This window comes from Cryptotermes secundus, unplaced genomic scaffold, assembly GCF_002891405.2.
Source record: "Cryptotermes secundus unplaced genomic scaffold, Csec_1.0 scaffold635, whole genome shotgun sequence".
NCBI lineage: Eukaryota > Metazoa > Arthropoda > Insecta > Blattodea > Kalotermitidae > Cryptotermes > Cryptotermes secundus.
The window spans coordinates 409,568-427,544 of NW_019733328.1; the positions used below are offsets into that span (position 1 = coordinate 409,568).

Sequence of the window (17,977 nt, forward strand, 5' to 3'; positions counted from 1 at the left end):
GGTGATTGTGAAGAGATGAGATGTCGTATAGTCTGGTACGAGATTATTAATATTTCGAAGGAACATAGTGCCCCCATCTTCAGTGTCAAAAAGAAAGCTAAGCAACGGACCAACAAATGCAGGCAAAAACTTCAGATTCGAAATCAAATTTTCTCATTCGAAACAAGAGGGTGTTAGGGAGCGGAATTATACAATTTTTATGTGTTAAAGGTAGAAAGGTAAAGCTATCCCTGTAACAGGCCGCGACGGCCCATAGGGTTGTGAGACGTCGAGGGTCTCACATTATCTAGACAATTGGCTCAAAGATGGCGGTAAGTTTGTCAGCCTTACGCGCCGGCCGCCCTTTACTCCCAGGAAAATTATTTAATTAATTCCTGGTATTCATTTCTGTTAGAGGCTCAGTCGACCCCAGGGCCATATTGCGGCTGGAAGAATTAGGTCAACTGAAAAAATGCACCTCATCGGGGCTTGAATCCGCGACCTTCCGGCTTGTAGCATAGGGCCTCGACCAACTACGCTACCGCTTGCCCCCAATTTGTGTTACAATTTTAAATCATTGTCGTTACTATACGTACATGAGTCTCTCTCTATATATTGTTTATATTATCAAAGAAAAATGTAGGCCTCCGTGTCTGAGTGCTCTTATCTGATAATTAGGCATATTTATAAACTTCTTTTTCCTCATGTGTTTTGTCTGAAGGTGATTGTGTAGTTAGTGATAACAAAGTGCTTCAGTTGTGTACATTTACTATCTTCTCTAACATGACGATATTAGGCAGTCTACTAATTGCCACCCTCGATAATATATTGATCCCAGAGATACTGTGTACAGTGTACATTATCAGAGGGTCAGTTAGAGCGAAACATGTAGTGTCCAATTAAGGAATATGATGAAACCATAGCGACCGACGTTGCAATAGACGGCACGAAACCTACCAAAGACACTTCAATTTAAGATTACCGTCTCCTGTATCTTGACTCCGTGCTAGATAGATACCAGTGTTTCGCAGAATCCTGACGTTTCCGTCTTCAGTGTATGACATATCTACCAATGTTTCGGAGGAAGTTGCTTCCTCCATCTTCAGAGTAAAGGAGGTGTGACATTATAGAGTAAATTATTTCCTCCATCTTCAGGATAGGGATGGTGTATTAACGTTTCGGAGAAACCTGCTTTCTTCATATTCAGCATTGTGAGGGTGTACCAACGTTCTAGACAAATCTTCAACTTCCATTTTCAGGGCAGAAGAGGCTTCCTAATGTTTCGGGGGGAGGTCTCCTCTTAGTTCACTACATATTCTTAATTTTATTTTCTTTCCAGTTTTCTTCCGTTGTTATGAAGATTGCTGTTGTGCTTTCGGGGTATGTGAGAATGAATATAGGCCACGACAGCTTCATTGCAGATCCTTGGCAGTTCATTCAGAGCCTATCCCCGTTGGACACTATGTATTATATTCACTAAAAAGTACTGTGAAAAAAAGGTAAAGTGTCCCTGTCCTTAATTAGTTCAGCACCACACCATTAAGATATATGGGGGAGTGTTAGTATAGCTCCACCATTCTTGACCTCGGCACTGGATGCAGATGAGTGGTGCAGTCGGTGCCGGGCTATATAACGAGAACTATTAGTTCAATTTTTGGTTTTGAGACGGTAAAATATGGTCGCGGCCGGTCACGGTAGCCGAGCGGTCTAAGGCATGTACTGTCTTCGCTCGCTTGGAAACCGGGATCGTGGGTTCGAATCCCACTCAGGGCATGAATGTTTAGTTTGTGTGTGTGCGTTTTTCTGTGTTTGTGCACAGGTAGAGGCGTTGCGACGAGCTGATCACCCGCCCAAGGAGTCCTACTTAATGTGTAAGATCTAGAAAAACCGAAGTGAACGGAGAAGTTCATGGAGGTAGGCCTAGGCCCACTGGGGCTGTAGTGCCAAGGAAAAAAAATATGGTCGCAAGTTCCAAAGGACTCAGACCCGAGAAAGACTGCACTGGCAAGGACCACCAGTATATACAAACGACAAACCCGTCCTTTCGTCAAAGAGGACGCCCCACAAATAAACAAGACCGTAACTGTCAAACAGTAACAAATATCTGGTCATGAGCCCCAGATGGGGCTCGACACCAAGACTCACTGACTGACTGACAGTCGCAATATGACTTTGACTTGAGTTGCTGGTTGTGTCAGCTGAGAGTTGGGATTGTGAGAGCTGAGAAGCTGGTATCTGAGGTCGGTGACAGTTTGGGAATCTAAGGGAAAGGGAACATCCGCCGTTGGAAGCCGTTGCCGAGCAACGACTAATAAAGACTGAAAAGATTTTATGTGTACATTAGTTACAGTGATCTTTGGTTAGAGTAACTCATTGAGATGTTGATACTTGTAGTTACGTTCTGTAAGTGTTCATTGAATCTAACTGCCAATCGAAACCCCTTCTATAGTCACCCCATAACTTGACAGCATGTAGCAAGCAGACGCATTGAGTATACAAGTATCATTCTGATGATGAAATGACGTGATATGAGACACGTCGAGGGGGCGGAGAGATGTCCCGAGGCTACCCGTGCACTTCCGCTGGCGACGGCGGCTCAAACATAGGCCAAGCTAATGTGATTACTATTCTTGCTACTGGTTTCTAGAGAAGAACAGTTCCTATTCAATACTACTTTATTATCTTTACGAAAATGTTTGACATGAAAAAATTTAAAATAATTTTATGAAAGTTTTTATGATATGAAAGTATAAGAAATTAAAACTTACGCCAGTTTCTTCAGGTACAGGTCGGAGCTGTTATACGGACATCCCACTGCCCGGCAACGGCACCAGTTCAATTTTCAACTAGAGCCCTTAAATGTGTCTATAAAGAGACCAGAAATCAGAGGTGATGATGACAACGCCTGTAAGAGCGAAAGCTCTATTTTTGTTCCTTCCACCAATGTATCAACACTAACACCTTGTGTTACAGTGGCTTATTCAGATGTTTTGGTACCGTACCCTTCTTGGTCCGGAAAATCCTCTGGTTTGACTGTCTGGTACAAGCGGTTCCGATTCGAGAAGTCCGACCACTGTGCAATTTCCATGAGCTGCTTTTCGTAGATTTCAGTATGGAATAGCGCAGACTGTACTCACGCAAATGATTCGAACGGCCTGACAGCAGGATTCTTGCTTTCACGTCTAGACTGAACTGGGTGCAGACCCCTCCGTGACACATCAGGTTTGTGCACGGGGAAATGTAAAGTTGTCCCTATGCTGAATTATTTAAGCATGACTCAATGGAGATGTATGGAGGAGTGGAGGTATAGCTCCAACATTCTTGGCCTCGGCATTAGATAGGGGTGTGATCAGCTTCACGCCCTGACTGCTTTATCTCCGGGGGAAAGAGTCCACGTTACCAATTGGGTAGGAGGCTGGGTGGGTCCCAGGCATGTTCGTGTATATGGTTAATAAAAGGGTCTCCTCAGTCAAATAAAAAGGACTTGTTAATATTTCAATATACACGTTTTTATCTATTACATTTTCTACCATTCCTAGGTCATAGTTAGCATCGTAAATGGGCTTACAGCAAGAATAATTTGGCAGTAAAATGAAATATATTTGCGTCAAAATTAAATTCACTTAATTGTAATCACCCTACTTCTGAACGACAGTGACAAACAAAAACCTGATTCAGGAGGAAATTAAGAGGAGACTGAACTCGAGTCATGCTTGCTATCATTCAGTCCAGAACTTCTGTCTTCCCGTCTGGTGTCTAAAAACATAAAATTAGAATGTACAGAACTGTAATTTTTCCTGTTGTTCTGTAGGAGTGTGAAACTTGGTCTCTGACATTAAGGGAGGAACACAGACTGTGGACGTCTGAGAACAGGGTGTTGAGAATTTTTGGACCGAAGAGAGATGAAGTGACAGGATGTTAGAGAAAACTGCATAATGAGGAGCTTCATAACTTGTACACTTCTCCAAGTATAATTAGAATGATCAAGTTAAGGAGGATGAGATGGGCAGGGCATGTAGCACGTATGGGATAGAAGAGGAACGCCTATTGGATTTCGGTGGGAAATCCAGAAGGAAATATACCACTAGGAAGACCAAGACAATAGGTGAGTGGATAATAATGAAACAGATCTCAGAGAGACAGCATGGTGAGGTATGGACTGGATCGATCTGGCTCAGGATAGGGACCAGTGGAGGGCTTTTGTGAACAAGATAATGAAATTTCGGATTCCATAAAATGTCGGGAAATTCTTGAGTAGCTTAGCGACTGGTGTCTACTTAAGAAGAGCTTATCCCTAAGGAATTAGTCAAGTTATAAGAGTCTGGACATGGAAACACGTGAGACCGGTTCTTGTCGGGCTTGGAATCATATGCTAAAATTTATTCTAGTTGATTTTCCCTTTCCTCGTTATATTTGATTTAGTTGTTCAGACGCTAAAATTTGGAACATTCTGTGGCTGCATACTTGTGAGATCCCTAACATTTATGGAACTTGTTAGTCTTCTTTCTTTGACGTCATTCTTGTGCCATGGGAACAGTTGTAGTCTTTTGTTTCGTTAAAAGAACGTGAGAGGTATCCAAGTACAAATTCGTGGGCCTCTTCGCCAATTCTCTCCTGTTTAACCGTCACACATTGTTACTCTATTTTTTTATTAACACGGAGCTGTTACAAACGCAGGTGCAGCGTATTGTCACGTGATAGAATGTGACTATAGACGTGGTTTGGATTGGGAATTGGATTTGCTGAACAATTACAGATCGTAACTATCAGCAACTACAGCTCTGTCGCAAATTCACACTCTCTTACCCTGCTTATAACACCTTGGCACGGACCGCACAGAAACCGCACCCAACATCTCTTCTATTTTTGCGTCATGCAACTGTCTCAGGGACCGCGTAGAGAACATCGTTTCCCAGTTATTCCATTGGTGCCTTTTAATCTGTTGCCTAGCAACGGTGTTGGTTATAGAGTCAGCATTTAGCAACCGGTCTACATTCTACAATGTATTTAACTGTTCACAGTGAAGTGGTAACTATATGTAGTGTACACAAACTTGGTAATTGTGTTTGGTACAATCCTGAATCTGAACAGCGATTATTTTCGTAAACATCGATAATTGATTTGGCGTTATAACGCATGCACGGTTTTCTTGAACGTACTGTAACGGATTTAACCAAAACATTGCCAGGGAACAGCTCTGTAAACACGGTCCAGCACGCAACAGTAGAGGAGGCTGTGTTTTCCGTGTCCGCGGTGACGTCACGCAGAGGTTGGTGGTTGTCACGTGACATGTGTTTCCTGTCTGCCCGTTTCTTGGCTATATAAATGACAGAATTCGTTCGGTTCAGGGAGGAGTTAGTTGTCTGTAGGAGAGAGTCACTGGAAGTTCGTAGTTGAAGAAGAGTACAAGAAGCCATCTTGTGAAGACTTAACGTGGGAGGTAGTGACTTTTATAGTTCCTATGTTATAAATCCGTGTAAACAGACTGAGAATAATAGTGTGGAGTGATTGTAAATTGTGTACATTAGCAATAGTGTTATAATTATTTGTAGTTACGGCCTGCAAGTATTCAGTGAATCCAATTACCCATCCAAACCACCGTGTTAGTCACTGTGTCACGTGGCCGTAAAATTCGAATTTTAATATATTGGCCTAACTAAATGGGTTACACGTTTAAATACTTAGGAAGAATATTTCATGACCTAAATTTAACTGAATACATTTCGTAACATGAGGTCAGCAGAATGCTTTCTTTTTTTTGTGGTTCACTTTATGGTGCTGCCAGTTTGTCAGTAGGGTTATTGGTTACTGACGAATTAGAATAAATTGGGACGGAAAAGTTCTTGGCCTATCTTCGAATATGCCTGGAAGGGAGGAAGAAAACCAATAAACACCTCAGGATGTCTAGTATCTTGGCTGAGATTCGAACCAAGCACCTCCCGAATATCAATTGACAGTTCTGTCGCTACGCTATCCCACGTGCAACAGGACGTTTCGGAAATGCACATCCGACTTTATCTGATTAGTTGCCATATTGCTGACATATTTGCTATTGTGTTTCATTCTATTTTCATATCCATTAACCGTCTGGGCTTTGTAGCGTAGACGTAATGTGCTTCCTTTGAGGTACGAACTGGATTTATACATGTATATGTTATTTAGAAGAAATTCAGTCTTTACACCCGTGTGGAGACGGGATCGAATACCTCCACCGTGACCCTGCGAGTCCTAGGAGGCGACGAAAAGGGAAGCCTTAAATCTGAGACAGTAAAATATGGTCGGGAGTTCCAAGGGACTCGGACCCGAGAAAGACTGCCCTGGCAAGGACCAACAGCATATTCAAAAGACAGACTCGTCCTCTCGTCAGAGAGGGCGCACTTGAAGAACAAGACCGTAACTATCAAACAGTAATAAATATCTGGTCGTGAGCCCCAGATGGGTGCTCGATACCAAGACTTACTGACTGACCGTCAGTCACAATGTGACTTGGACTTTGACTTTGACTTCAGTCTTTATTCGAGACGTGGAGGCTGGCTTGAATACCACCACCATAGCCTAGTGAAACTTATGAGACGACGGACTGGAACTCGATACCTGGGGGTATAACTGGGAACTTTTAAAGGTTTAATATCGATTTATGATTGGGAGCTATCGACGATTTTTAAAGAACTCTTAAATATGAAATTTCATAAGAATCAGTGCAGCTATCCTTGTTACATACGGACGGAGAGATGGCGTAATTGTCAGGCGCAAGTTTGAAACGGTTCGGGACACGCAGAATATGAGACTAGATGGACCAGAAACAGAAAAAAAAAGGAGAAAATTGATTTAATTCATGATAATAGAACACCTGTGAGCACTAAATTAGGACGAGATTTCTGAATGTACCCTTAACCTATTTCCAGTCTACAATGTGCTATTTATGTGCATGTTTGGCTTGTTTTTTGAGCTGGCAAAACGAAACCGGTCGCATGAAACCGCATTCCGGGGCTCATCAGATCGGTCTGCAAGCGAGGCGATGACGAGGAACACGTCTAGCGGAGCGTCTGCGAGCGCCTCAGTGGTCGCTGCAGTGTGTGTGGCGTCTGGTACAGCAGACAGTTCGCTGCGAGCTGCCATATTTCCTTTCGCTCTCCGTCCTATTCGTCTTTTCTTCTTTTCTTTCCTCTTCTTACTAGTAATTTCTATTCCATTGTTTTTCCTCATTTTTTCTTTCGTTCTTTTCTCTGTTTTCTGTATTCTTGGGGGAGGGGGGAATAGCGTAGTCGGTATAGCGACTGGCTACGGGCTGGACGACCTAGGGATCGGAGTTCGAGTCCCGGTATTGTCAAGAATTTCTTCTTCTCCACATCGTTCAGACCGGCTCTGGGGCTCACCCAGCCTCCTATCCGGTGGGTACCTGGGGCTCTTTCCCCTGGGTAAAGAGGCCAGGGCGTGAAGCTCACCACTCACCTCCAGCTAGTGCCGAGGTCAAGAAAATGTGGATCTATATATCCATTCCCCCATACGCCTTCATGGCATGGTTTGTAGTTAAGTAGGCATAGGGACAACTTTACCTTACCTTATCTGTCTTGTTGTCTTTTTCCTCCTTTTTCCTATTCTCCCTTTCTTTGTTTTCTCCAATTTTTCTCTTATTCCTTACTTTTCGTCCTATGTTCCATCCCAGCTTTCCAGACTAAATGAGAACCAATCCGTTAAATCGGGGCCCCATGTTGACCCCGACTGTTGGTAACTTGTCCCCATATTGCACAGAAGCCGACCTCGTAGCGCTTTCATCACATTGCCTCTAACTGCGCTGTGGAGACGTCTTTCGGCCACTCAGTGGACAGATGTTCCTATTGTGTGAGGCTTCCTGGCTCCTGTCAGACCTTCTTGGAACGTGACGTCAGTAGAAGTGGAGGGAAGCGGCTCCATTGCAGTGGTCCTCGAGTTCAGACTACTGGAGAGCTTGACGTTTCTCGGACAAATATCACGGCCCAGGTTTTTAATTTGGATCTTCCCTAATCATAGAAACCTGTAGCAGTGTTAGGCTAGCAGACGAATATGAAGACTGATAACCAGGTTTCTGGATGGCCGCGGGGTTCGAGTTCGAGTCCAGATAGTGGAAAGTTCTTTCTGTTCTCCACAGCGTCCAGACCGGTTCTGGGGTCCACCGAGCCTCCTATCCAATGTGTACTGGAGGACATTTTCGCTGGTGGTAAAGCGGTAGGGACGTGAAGCTGACTTCCAGCTGGTGCCGAGTTCAAGAACACGTAGATCTCTACCTCCACTCCCACATATGTATTCATAGCGTAGTGTTTAATTAGTAAGTTTACCTCTGCGTCTACCATTGAACTGTTACTAGCAGGTGGACAGTTTTATTTTGTAGGATTTGAGGTTGTCACACAGGCGGTTATCTTCTGAGATATAACGCCTTGTAGTCCGTTGAAAGCAAACCGACGTTTCGGAGGAACATGGGGTGAAATGGGTAGCAAACAGATCTGTCTCCCTGTGCTTTCTATCTGCTTCGTGTTGGTTTTCTGCTTGACTTATTCTTCGACCATGAAAATGGAGGCGACATGTCCTTATGAAACGTCTGTTGAATCTCAACAAACGACACAGTGTCATGTCCTAGAAGCTAGAACGCTTCAGTCTTTGTGTGTGGGTGGGTGGGAAGGATAGCTCAAAACGGAAAGTTACAAAAGTGCACGTCTGTCCGCTTTTAACAAGTCCATGACCGAAACTCTTTCTTGTTAACTGCCCATCTACATTTATTACAACAGTTTCTGTATGAATTAACTATCACACATGTTTCCTGCTGCCAGTCAGCCTCATGGCCTCTTACATCGCAGTCTGTACATGACTTCCGCTTGCTTGATTCGTGTACAAATTACGATCTCAGAAGCAAAGAAATGGCTGACAAGCAGAGACGCAACTTCCGATGAATTTAAATAGAATTACGATAAATAGAAACAGTCATCTTCACGATATAATCTTCTAAATACGCTCCACGGACATGAGTTCAAATAAATAAAAAATTACTGGACTTATTTCTAGCTAACGTTCCCGCTTTTGAAAAAAGAAAAAAAAAAAATGCAGGCTTACGAGTATGTGATCAATATGTTTGTCGTGTGTATCCCCCGTTATTAACTTTTCAGTGCCTGAAGAAGTCTTTATGATATTTGGTATGTATATCATGATACCAGAGCCCATCTCAACGTCGTACTTCATAGATCCCTTCCATCAGTTTATCTGTATGTGAACCACCCTGTCGTTGCTAGGCAACGGCTAGATAATACGTTACGGTAGCAACGAATACACACGCAGTAATAGAAGAATTGCTGGAGGCATCGTTTTATATACGGTCCGTGTTGTATCAAAGGAGATTCTGTGGGTCTGTATGTTTATCTCCTTATAGTTGCTAGGCAAAGGCTAGGTAACAAAAATTTACAACGGCAACGAATACACACGGAATAATAGAAGAATTGTTGGAGACGTCGTTTTCTATGCCGTTCGTGTCGTATCAAAGGAAGGTAGGAGATTAGGTCGTTGCAGAACTTCTATTTATGAAATTTGAGATCAAAAATTTCCGCTAGATTGTTTGGACAGATTCCATCACAGGTCAAAATCTGATAAAATGTCAACTGATTTACATTAAGCTTTGTATGCGTTTCTATGTGCACGTCGACCGGAAGTCACAAAATATCGGGTGTCCGGATGAAAGGTATCCAAAATAAAACATTTATATCTCGGAAAGTAATTGTCATACACGTATCCGATTTATGTCAACGGAAAGGAAAACCCTGTAAGTTTTGTTTTACTGTATTTCTTAGTGTTTGCACTCAATATTTGAAAAAATGCGGGTAATTAAGGCGATAGGGTACTAGAATTATTACATCATGTGTATCTCTCTCTGGTGCTCATTTCTGTTAGAGAGTGAGTCGACCCCAGGGCCATAGTGCGGCTGGAAGGATTAGGTCAATTGAAAAGAATCCAATGACCTCATCGGGACTTGAACCCGCGACCTTCCGGGTTGTTTCCTGGAGAGTAAAGCGCGGCCAGCGTGTAAGGCTGACAACCTAACCGCCATCTTTGAGCCGATTGTCTAGATAATGTGGGACCCTCAACGTCTCACAACCCTATGGGCCTTCACGGATTGTTACAGGGATAGCTTTACTTTACTTTTACTGTATATCTCTATGGCTCTACAGCCCTTTGGACGTTGGCCACTATTTCAGTTTCTTGAACGTATACACAGTCGGTAGGACTCCATGGATGGGGGATCAGCCCGTCGCAAGGCCGCTACCTACACACACAACAACATAAACACAAAATAAACTCATATAGACATTCATGTCTTTAGTGGGATTCGAACCCACGATCCCAGTGTTGGAGTGGGCGAAGGCAGTGCATGCTTTAGACCGCTCGACTACCGAACTTCACCGGCAGACTAAAACGATTTCCTAGTGTAAGTTGATGTCTGTCCATTTATACACTACAAGCTTCAATTCTTGAAGTGCTTACGTTTCAATGACATCCTACAGGTTCTCGGGAACACGTGCCGAACACTGTCACTCTTGACTCATGTTCGAGAGACACCCATTTCGAATCTAGGCTGAGTTAGCGACTGTTCTGTTAGAGGTTTCTCATGATTTCTTATGATATGCATGCGAATACCACAGAAAGTATATTGAAAAACGAGTCAAGTACCTCATTCCATGCAACTCTGTAAATCAATAAGCTCTGTTATTAAAACAACGTAATTAGAAAGCACAACAGCTAGTAACATAGAATAGCAAAGATATTGTAGCGTATAGAGCCGTTGCTATGCAATGACGGCGAGATAGTCGGATTTACCAGGGCCGTTTCTAAGCAACGTTGTTTACATTCCCTACAGAACGTACAATACTTTGTAAGAGGAGGCACCGACTAAATAATTAACATTAATATTACTTCATCTACATCACAAGCCTCCAAAACATTATACACGCAAAATATAGAATACTTCAATTTGTCCGTGGGAACGCAACAAAATCTCACAAAGCAACGACTGACTCGATGATGTGAAGCATCAGTTGAAGAATTTTGTTCTTGTTTTATACTATAACTTTGTTTTATATAGTCTAATTTATTATATTTTTACGCCAAGTATTTTAATATAATTAATATTATTATATCCAATTTTATTAGTACTGCAGTTCAGTGGTGTATATATGTTAGCCATGTATTTGCCTGATGAAGGCTTTTAATAGCCGAAACATGTAGCAGAGCCAAACTAGNGGATCTACCTCCGAGTTAGTTCCGAGTTAGCCAGCAACCAGCCAGTTGTATTGTGGCATTTGGAGTGTACTAATTGTGATACTGCAGATAGCAGTAATCGTAAATCTGTAATTTGGGTGATTGTAAGTGCGAATGTGAAATAAAATTCGCTACATCGAATACATCGAGAAGTTATTTGTCGCGATATAAGCCCGATACGCGACAGTATATACAATTATATAGTAGAAGAAATGTAAAGCTNCTGATGATGGCTTTTAATAGCCGAAACATGTAGCAGAGCCAAACTAGGCACTGACCTTAATATAGTTGTGTTGTGACGGTTTTAATAAATAAATTACTTTCTACTTTTATCTAGATAATTCAACATCGCAAAATTTTACTCTGAAATCCCGAAAGAAAGAAACCACTTACAAGACATAAGCGTAGATGATAAAATGTTAATTTGTCCCTGTGCTTAATGAGTTAAGAACTGTGCCATGAATATGTATGGCGGAGTGGAAGTATAGCTCCACCTTTCTTGACCTCGGCACTAGATGGATGTGAGTGGTTAGCTTCACGCCCCGACCTCGTTACTCCCGGGGAAAGAGCTCCCTGTACCCATTGCACTAGACTCTGTGGCGTCATATCCCACAAGATAATACTCTCCAACGTTCAACCTGTATAAGCATTAATTTGTCTCGTAGGTCTCCTAGTTTCCTTGTCCGTCAGAATCTTTGGACTTTAGTGTCGGAATGTTCAGTTGATATCAGTAATAATATTAACTTATTTCTAACACAGAGACTCGTGCGGTTTATCGCATGTCAGAAACATGAGGACATAATGTGAAGATAGTGACGTTATCGCCGAGGGCCTCAAGTGTTCTCTGCTGACAAGTTTGACACCGAATTATCAGGAATAAATAATTTAAGTCCCTGACTAATGACAGATTGTCCAAAGCAGAGCCTTTACCTTTTATGACACTTTTTACCTTTAGAAGACGAAGTTAGATACGAAACACCAAGTTTGGCTTTCCGCCATTGTTATTACGAAACACACACCTCAATCCAGTGACGTACTTCGACGGGTTTAGGAATAAAACACTAGTTTATATTAGGAGACATGCCCATTTAAACATAAGCTCAGAAAACAGTGTAAATAGTATGACGTGCCGCCAGGAAGACCGGACGATAAGACGTCCATCACTGGTCAACGGCTAGAAATTCCTAGGCAGCAATGCCTAGGAAATCATTGCCCCGGAGATGAAAGTCTAACAGTGGGGTTTCCACGGTTACTAACGAACTGTTTGAGGCAGACACGTATTCCCGCGACAACATGGAATTCGTTGCATAGCAGCCTGCGAAATTAACCCTTCGACAAGGTGTTCCCTATTTAGTCCGCGTGCAGGATATGAGAGTTCGTATCCGATGAGAGCTAAGTACAGTTGAGCTCCGAGCAGAGCAGAAGACCCTTCACCGAGACTAGCGGTGCGAGAGTGTATAACATTGAAGAGGAAACGTCCGAAAACGTTATAAGCACGAATAGTTGTATTTATGAGTGCAAAGAGTGTGCGCCCAATAAATATGTGTCCAACTCCGAGACCCATAAAATTTCTGGTCGCGTTGCCTAGGAAATACGCGGCAATATAAACGTCGTTACATTAAGTTGCTCAGGCTGTTAATTAATTTTCTTTGCGCCTTGTATAAATGAACAAATTTCTTCACTGTTCTTATAAAAATTAATAGTTTTCCTCCTTTTAGTCCCGTTTAAAAGAAATAAAACTTGATGACTATAAACCCTTCTTTACTTCAATTTATAATTACATATTTCGTCCATCTGTGAGCTGATTGTATAGAAAATATGGGAGCCTCGTCATCTCACAAACCTCTGGGCTTCTTTCAGGGATATATTTACTTTTTTGTAACCTTTGTAGCAGTTCGAAAACCCTGATTTATTTCTCCAGACTTGTATAGTAACGTTGCATTTACCACAGTTCAGTATGCACTTATTCGAAATATTTACTGCGCATTGTATTCGCACATATTTAAATTGACAAGATTATTTGAATAAAAAATTTCCAAAAATATGTTTAATAAATTCGTAATTGTAGATTGTACACAGAAAATACACAGTTAAAATTTAATCTTTAAATGTTTGGCGCGCATTTTATTGTGGGACTTTCCTTTACAGAATGCAGGACACAAAATCGATACGTTAAAACCCCGACATGTGTCTTACACCTCAGCTGTTTATCGGTGTGAAATTGTTACTGAAATTCTGAAGATATCAGTAGATTCATTCATTACGTCAGAAATACGTCACAAGGCTAAACCATTCTCCCTTCTCGCATACATACTGTCTCTACGCACGCTCGAATGTTCACGTGGAATTGGACTGAAATTAGCTATCTGTGTTACATCAGCTGATTTGTCGTTGACTGAGGGCCAGCTGAGCTCGGCCTCGACCAATCATATTCAATCTTGATTTGCCGCGCGATGTCACTATTGGTTGAACTCGCACTTCGCGTCTGCTGCGAGGGAAATCTCGCCTCCCCCCACTTCTTATGAGGAATTCAGTGTTTCCGCCAAAGAGTCTGCAAGTTTACAAGTTGCACGTTTGACAATATGCGACAGTCATGATTTGATCGCGCTTTTGTTTACAGTATTAAAGAGACGGCCGGCGGTTTGTTTGCCAACAGTTCAGTGCAGAACGCAAGGGATTCACATCAGTGTTGTATTCTTAGCGGCATTTCGTTCCACCGAGCTGTTCGTGTTGATCTCGTGCTCCACTTTTCTGACCGTAGCACAAGAAGACATGCAGCAAGAGCAGGAAACTGCTGGAAAATCTAACTCTTCCGGCCTATGGATATTTGGTTATGGATCTTTATGCTGGCATCCTGGGTTTGAATTCGATAAATCTTTTATCGGATACGTTAGAGGTTTTTCAAGGAAATTCTGGCAAGGGAATACAACTCATAGAGGAACCGAAAAGCAGGTAAGCTTATACGTATGTTTTGTACTTCTGCACCTGCACTCCTAACATGAGACACTGAAATGTAAAAATATTTTGATTTTAAAACCATAGTGTTATCTCTTGTGGAGTCAGGAGAGCTCAGCGAAGGGCTACGGACTGGAAAGCCGGGGTTCGATTCCTGACACGAGCAAGAGATTTTTCTTAACTCCACAGATTCCAAACCGACTCTGGGGCCCACCCAACCTCCTAACCAAATGGGTAAAGATAAAAAGGTAAATTCGCCCCTGTGCTTAACTAATTAAACACTATGTCATGAAGCTGTATGGGGGAGTGGCTGTATAAATCCACATAGATTATCCACTACTTGGAGGTGAGTGGTCAGCTTCATGCATCGGCCGCTTTGCCGCCAGGGGAAGAGCCCCTGGTACCCATTAGATAGGAGGCGGAGTGGACCCCAGAGCCAGTCTGGACGACGTGGAGAAGAGAAATTCTTGACCCCTTCCAGGACTCTAACTCCAACCCTTCTGTCTTCCAGCCCTTAGCCGGTCGTTATAGCGACTGAGCTACCCCGGTTCCTGCTAATCAATGGGTAACGGGTTTAAAGCGGGTTAGAAGGTCGCGGTTCGATTTCCGACAGAAGAAAAAGATTCTTTAACTCCACTTCGTCCAGACCGGCTCAGGAGCCAAACAAGCCCCTTTACACAGTGGGTGCCAAAGCGTCCTGGCGTGAAGCTTAACAGTAATCCACAAACGCCTTCGTGGCGTGGTACTAAATAAACTAAGCACAGAGTAATTTCTATATTACCTCAATGTTATCTCCGAAACGTCGGTGCATTTATGATGTATTACACGGCGTTACGACTTAGGAGAACATTCTTTTCATAATGGCCGTTGTGAGAAGCACAGATCCAGCTTGATGAGTTTTATGCTTTAAGATGTGACCTCTTGTAGACCGGAGTAATTTCGCAGATTTTTCGGAGGATTATTCTGCCTCTATTTTCAGGGCAAAAGTTTAAGTCTGTTAGAAGGACATAGGCAGCAAACCGAGAGCCCTGCTTCTTCGGTTTACTCTGCTGTCCTGAAGATGGATGTTCTCCCGAATGTCGGAGAGTCTCTACTGGACTACATGGTGTCATAACCCAGAAGATAATTCCACATCTTCTTTTATATTATGTTAAGACATAGTCTCCCATGTCTGAGTGGCATTTTCCGACCGCCTCTGTGGTCTAGCGGTCAGACTTCCTGCCTACAGATCCAGATGCCCAGGGTTCGATTCCTGGCGCTACCAGATTCTCTGAGAAGTACTGGATCTGGAACGGGGTCCACTCAGCCTCGTGAGTATAACTGAGGAGCTATTTCAAGAAAATAGCGGCTCCGGTCCAGAAAACAGAAATTAACGGCCGTGAGGATCCGTTGTGCTGACCACGCGACACCCTCTATCCGCCTAAGTTGGTACTAACCTCGCCGACAAGACGTGGTCGCTCGGTCGGTATAATTCGCTTATGGACTACAGGCCACGGAGTTTATTTTTGTTGTTTTGAGGGATATATTCCAAGCTGTTAGTCGTAGAAGTACGAAGATAACATTCATCTTGCTATTGAGCTGCGAAAGAGCTGTGTGTTGTCATATATAAATTGTACGAGTAATAGCCTTTGAATGTTTATTGGTAGAAAAGTAGTACTTTAAATGACATTGTTTTTTACTTATCGTCGTAGGGAAACGTGAAAATAGTTAATCAATGACTATGAGCAACATCCCTTTTCTAAATTGTCCCTTGACTGATGTCCCAGTAAGACTGCGCCCTCTCATGAAGTCCTTGGAGGATATTTTAGTTCCTGAAACTCGTAAATCCCGAATGTTCCTCTTAAATCTAAATATAGATCAGAATTCTACAAGTAAACTGCTAGATCAATGCCCTGAAATTAGGCGCTTTCCATTTCCTGTAGCAACGATTTGTCGAATGTGAACACTTACTCGAATGTTGTATAAAAAGATGACGAACGAGCGAACAGTCTTTTGTTTCATTGTATGATGTATTGATAATATTTTGATGTGAATGTGTTAAATGTAAAAAAAAGAGACAAAGTTATCCCTGTAACAGGCCATGGAGGCCCATAGGGTTGTGAGACGGCGAGGCTCTCACATTTTCTAGACAGTCGGCTCGCAGATGGCGGTAAGGTTGTCAGCCTTACGCCCGACCGCCCCTTACCCCCAGGAGGATTCATGGTACTCATTTCTGTTGGAGGCTCAGTCGACCTCAGGGCCATAGTGCGGCTGGAAGGATTAGGTCAATTGAAAAATCCAATGGTCTTATAGGGATCAAACCCGTAATTGTCAGCTTTATTTCCTTGTTCTTTTTTCGAGAACACGTGAATTTCTCTTTCTTTAAATAAAAACTCTTATTTCTATTAATAATATCTCGTTAACAGTCTTCATTTCGCAGTAGATTAAACTTTATTAAATATTTTGTCCTCCAGTTTTTAATCATCATTTTCATTTGCATCTTCGCATATCAACACCAATTCGTAACATCTTCAAAAGTTACTTAATCTTTTTAAACCGTGCGAATATGGACTTTTCGGAGGTGCATTCTGCTACAACATTTAAGGACAAGGTTAGTAGGAAAAGCCGGTATTGGCCTCCGCCCCTTGGGTCTGTTGGACCAAAACTATATATGCATGAACACTAACTCAACCTGCTCGCTTTAATCTCGAAGATAGAGGCAGTATGTACCCCCGAAATGTGGGAAACTCTTTCAGTATTCACTCCATGCAAGGGCCCCCCAAAACTATTGAAATCCTTAACTTTGTTTTTTCCTTTTTGCTGAAAATAAACAAAAACTTGGGGACCACGCGAATTTAAATGTAGTCTTTGTGAAATGTGTGGGATGAGTACTTATTTATTCATCCCTGCTTTTGTTTTTAGGAACTACAAAATGGACGAAAGATGAAGCCAAATACGAGAGAGAGAGTCAGTATATAGGTCATAAATGGATATAACACTTAAAACATGTGATATTCGAACCTGGGAAAAACATGTATTTCTCGACATATCCTCCACCAACACTGACACACTTGTCTCATCGCTTTACCAGTGGGTCGAAATCCTCAACATAGAAATTTTTTACAACCTCTTCGTCATCAGCGAAACCTTTGCCACGTTTCTCGACCCATTTGCGAATTGCTTTACGCAACAAACACTTCCAACCGTAAACAGGAAACATTTCTTTATGAATATCCTTTGCACTGACTCCTTTAGCCCACAGAAAAAAAAATACACAACAGAATATGCTCTTCGGTAGTACACACCTCAAGCACGGCCGCCATTTCGAGTACTGAAAGCATTCCCTGCTATCTAGACTGTGCTGCTACCTAGCGATACAGATGTAAAACCATTTACATATTTTTACAGCTGTTTTACTTCCATTTTAGACCTATTTACTGACTCCCTCGTATCTCCGGTAGGCATTCGAATCCATGACCTCTTAATTACAGAATATTTCTCATCGTCCCAATATCGAATACATGTTGAATTTCTGGATAAGCTAAATCTTATTTAATTTCAGAATTACTTGGTTTTTGATCGTTTTCCATCGTCCGGTATTCTAGAGACTAGAAATCAACAGATTATGCCTACCCCAGCGTCAGCCTCCAACGAATTTATTCTGTCTTTCCGAACACATTCTCACAGGCTCAGAGGAAGCAGTCCTCACGAAATATTTCAATTTTTCCGTAACTTATGCGCACTCCAGCCTGGATATGGCATGTGCTGTGGAATCCGTTGTTTCCAA

The 17,977-nt window shown here is 42.4% G+C and overlaps 1 protein-coding gene across 2 annotated transcripts in view; it reads left to right on the forward strand.

The window, feature by feature from the left end:
• Positions 1–13,785: 13,785 nt before the first annotated feature.
• Positions 13,786–17,977, forward strand: part of LOC111868037 (glutathione-specific gamma-glutamylcyclotransferase 1) — a 37,555-nt gene continuing 33,363 nt past the window's right edge. Inside the window, exon 1 of one of the 2 annotated variants that reach the window (XM_023858381.2) lies at positions 13,786–14,208. In XM_023858381.2, the coding sequence (XP_023714149.1) occupies positions 14,029–14,208 (180 nt within the window). In that variant the 5' untranslated portion in view covers positions 13,786–14,028. The remainder of the gene's footprint in view (positions 14,209–17,977) is intronic. The other variant, XR_002843449.2, reaches the window with a different exon arrangement.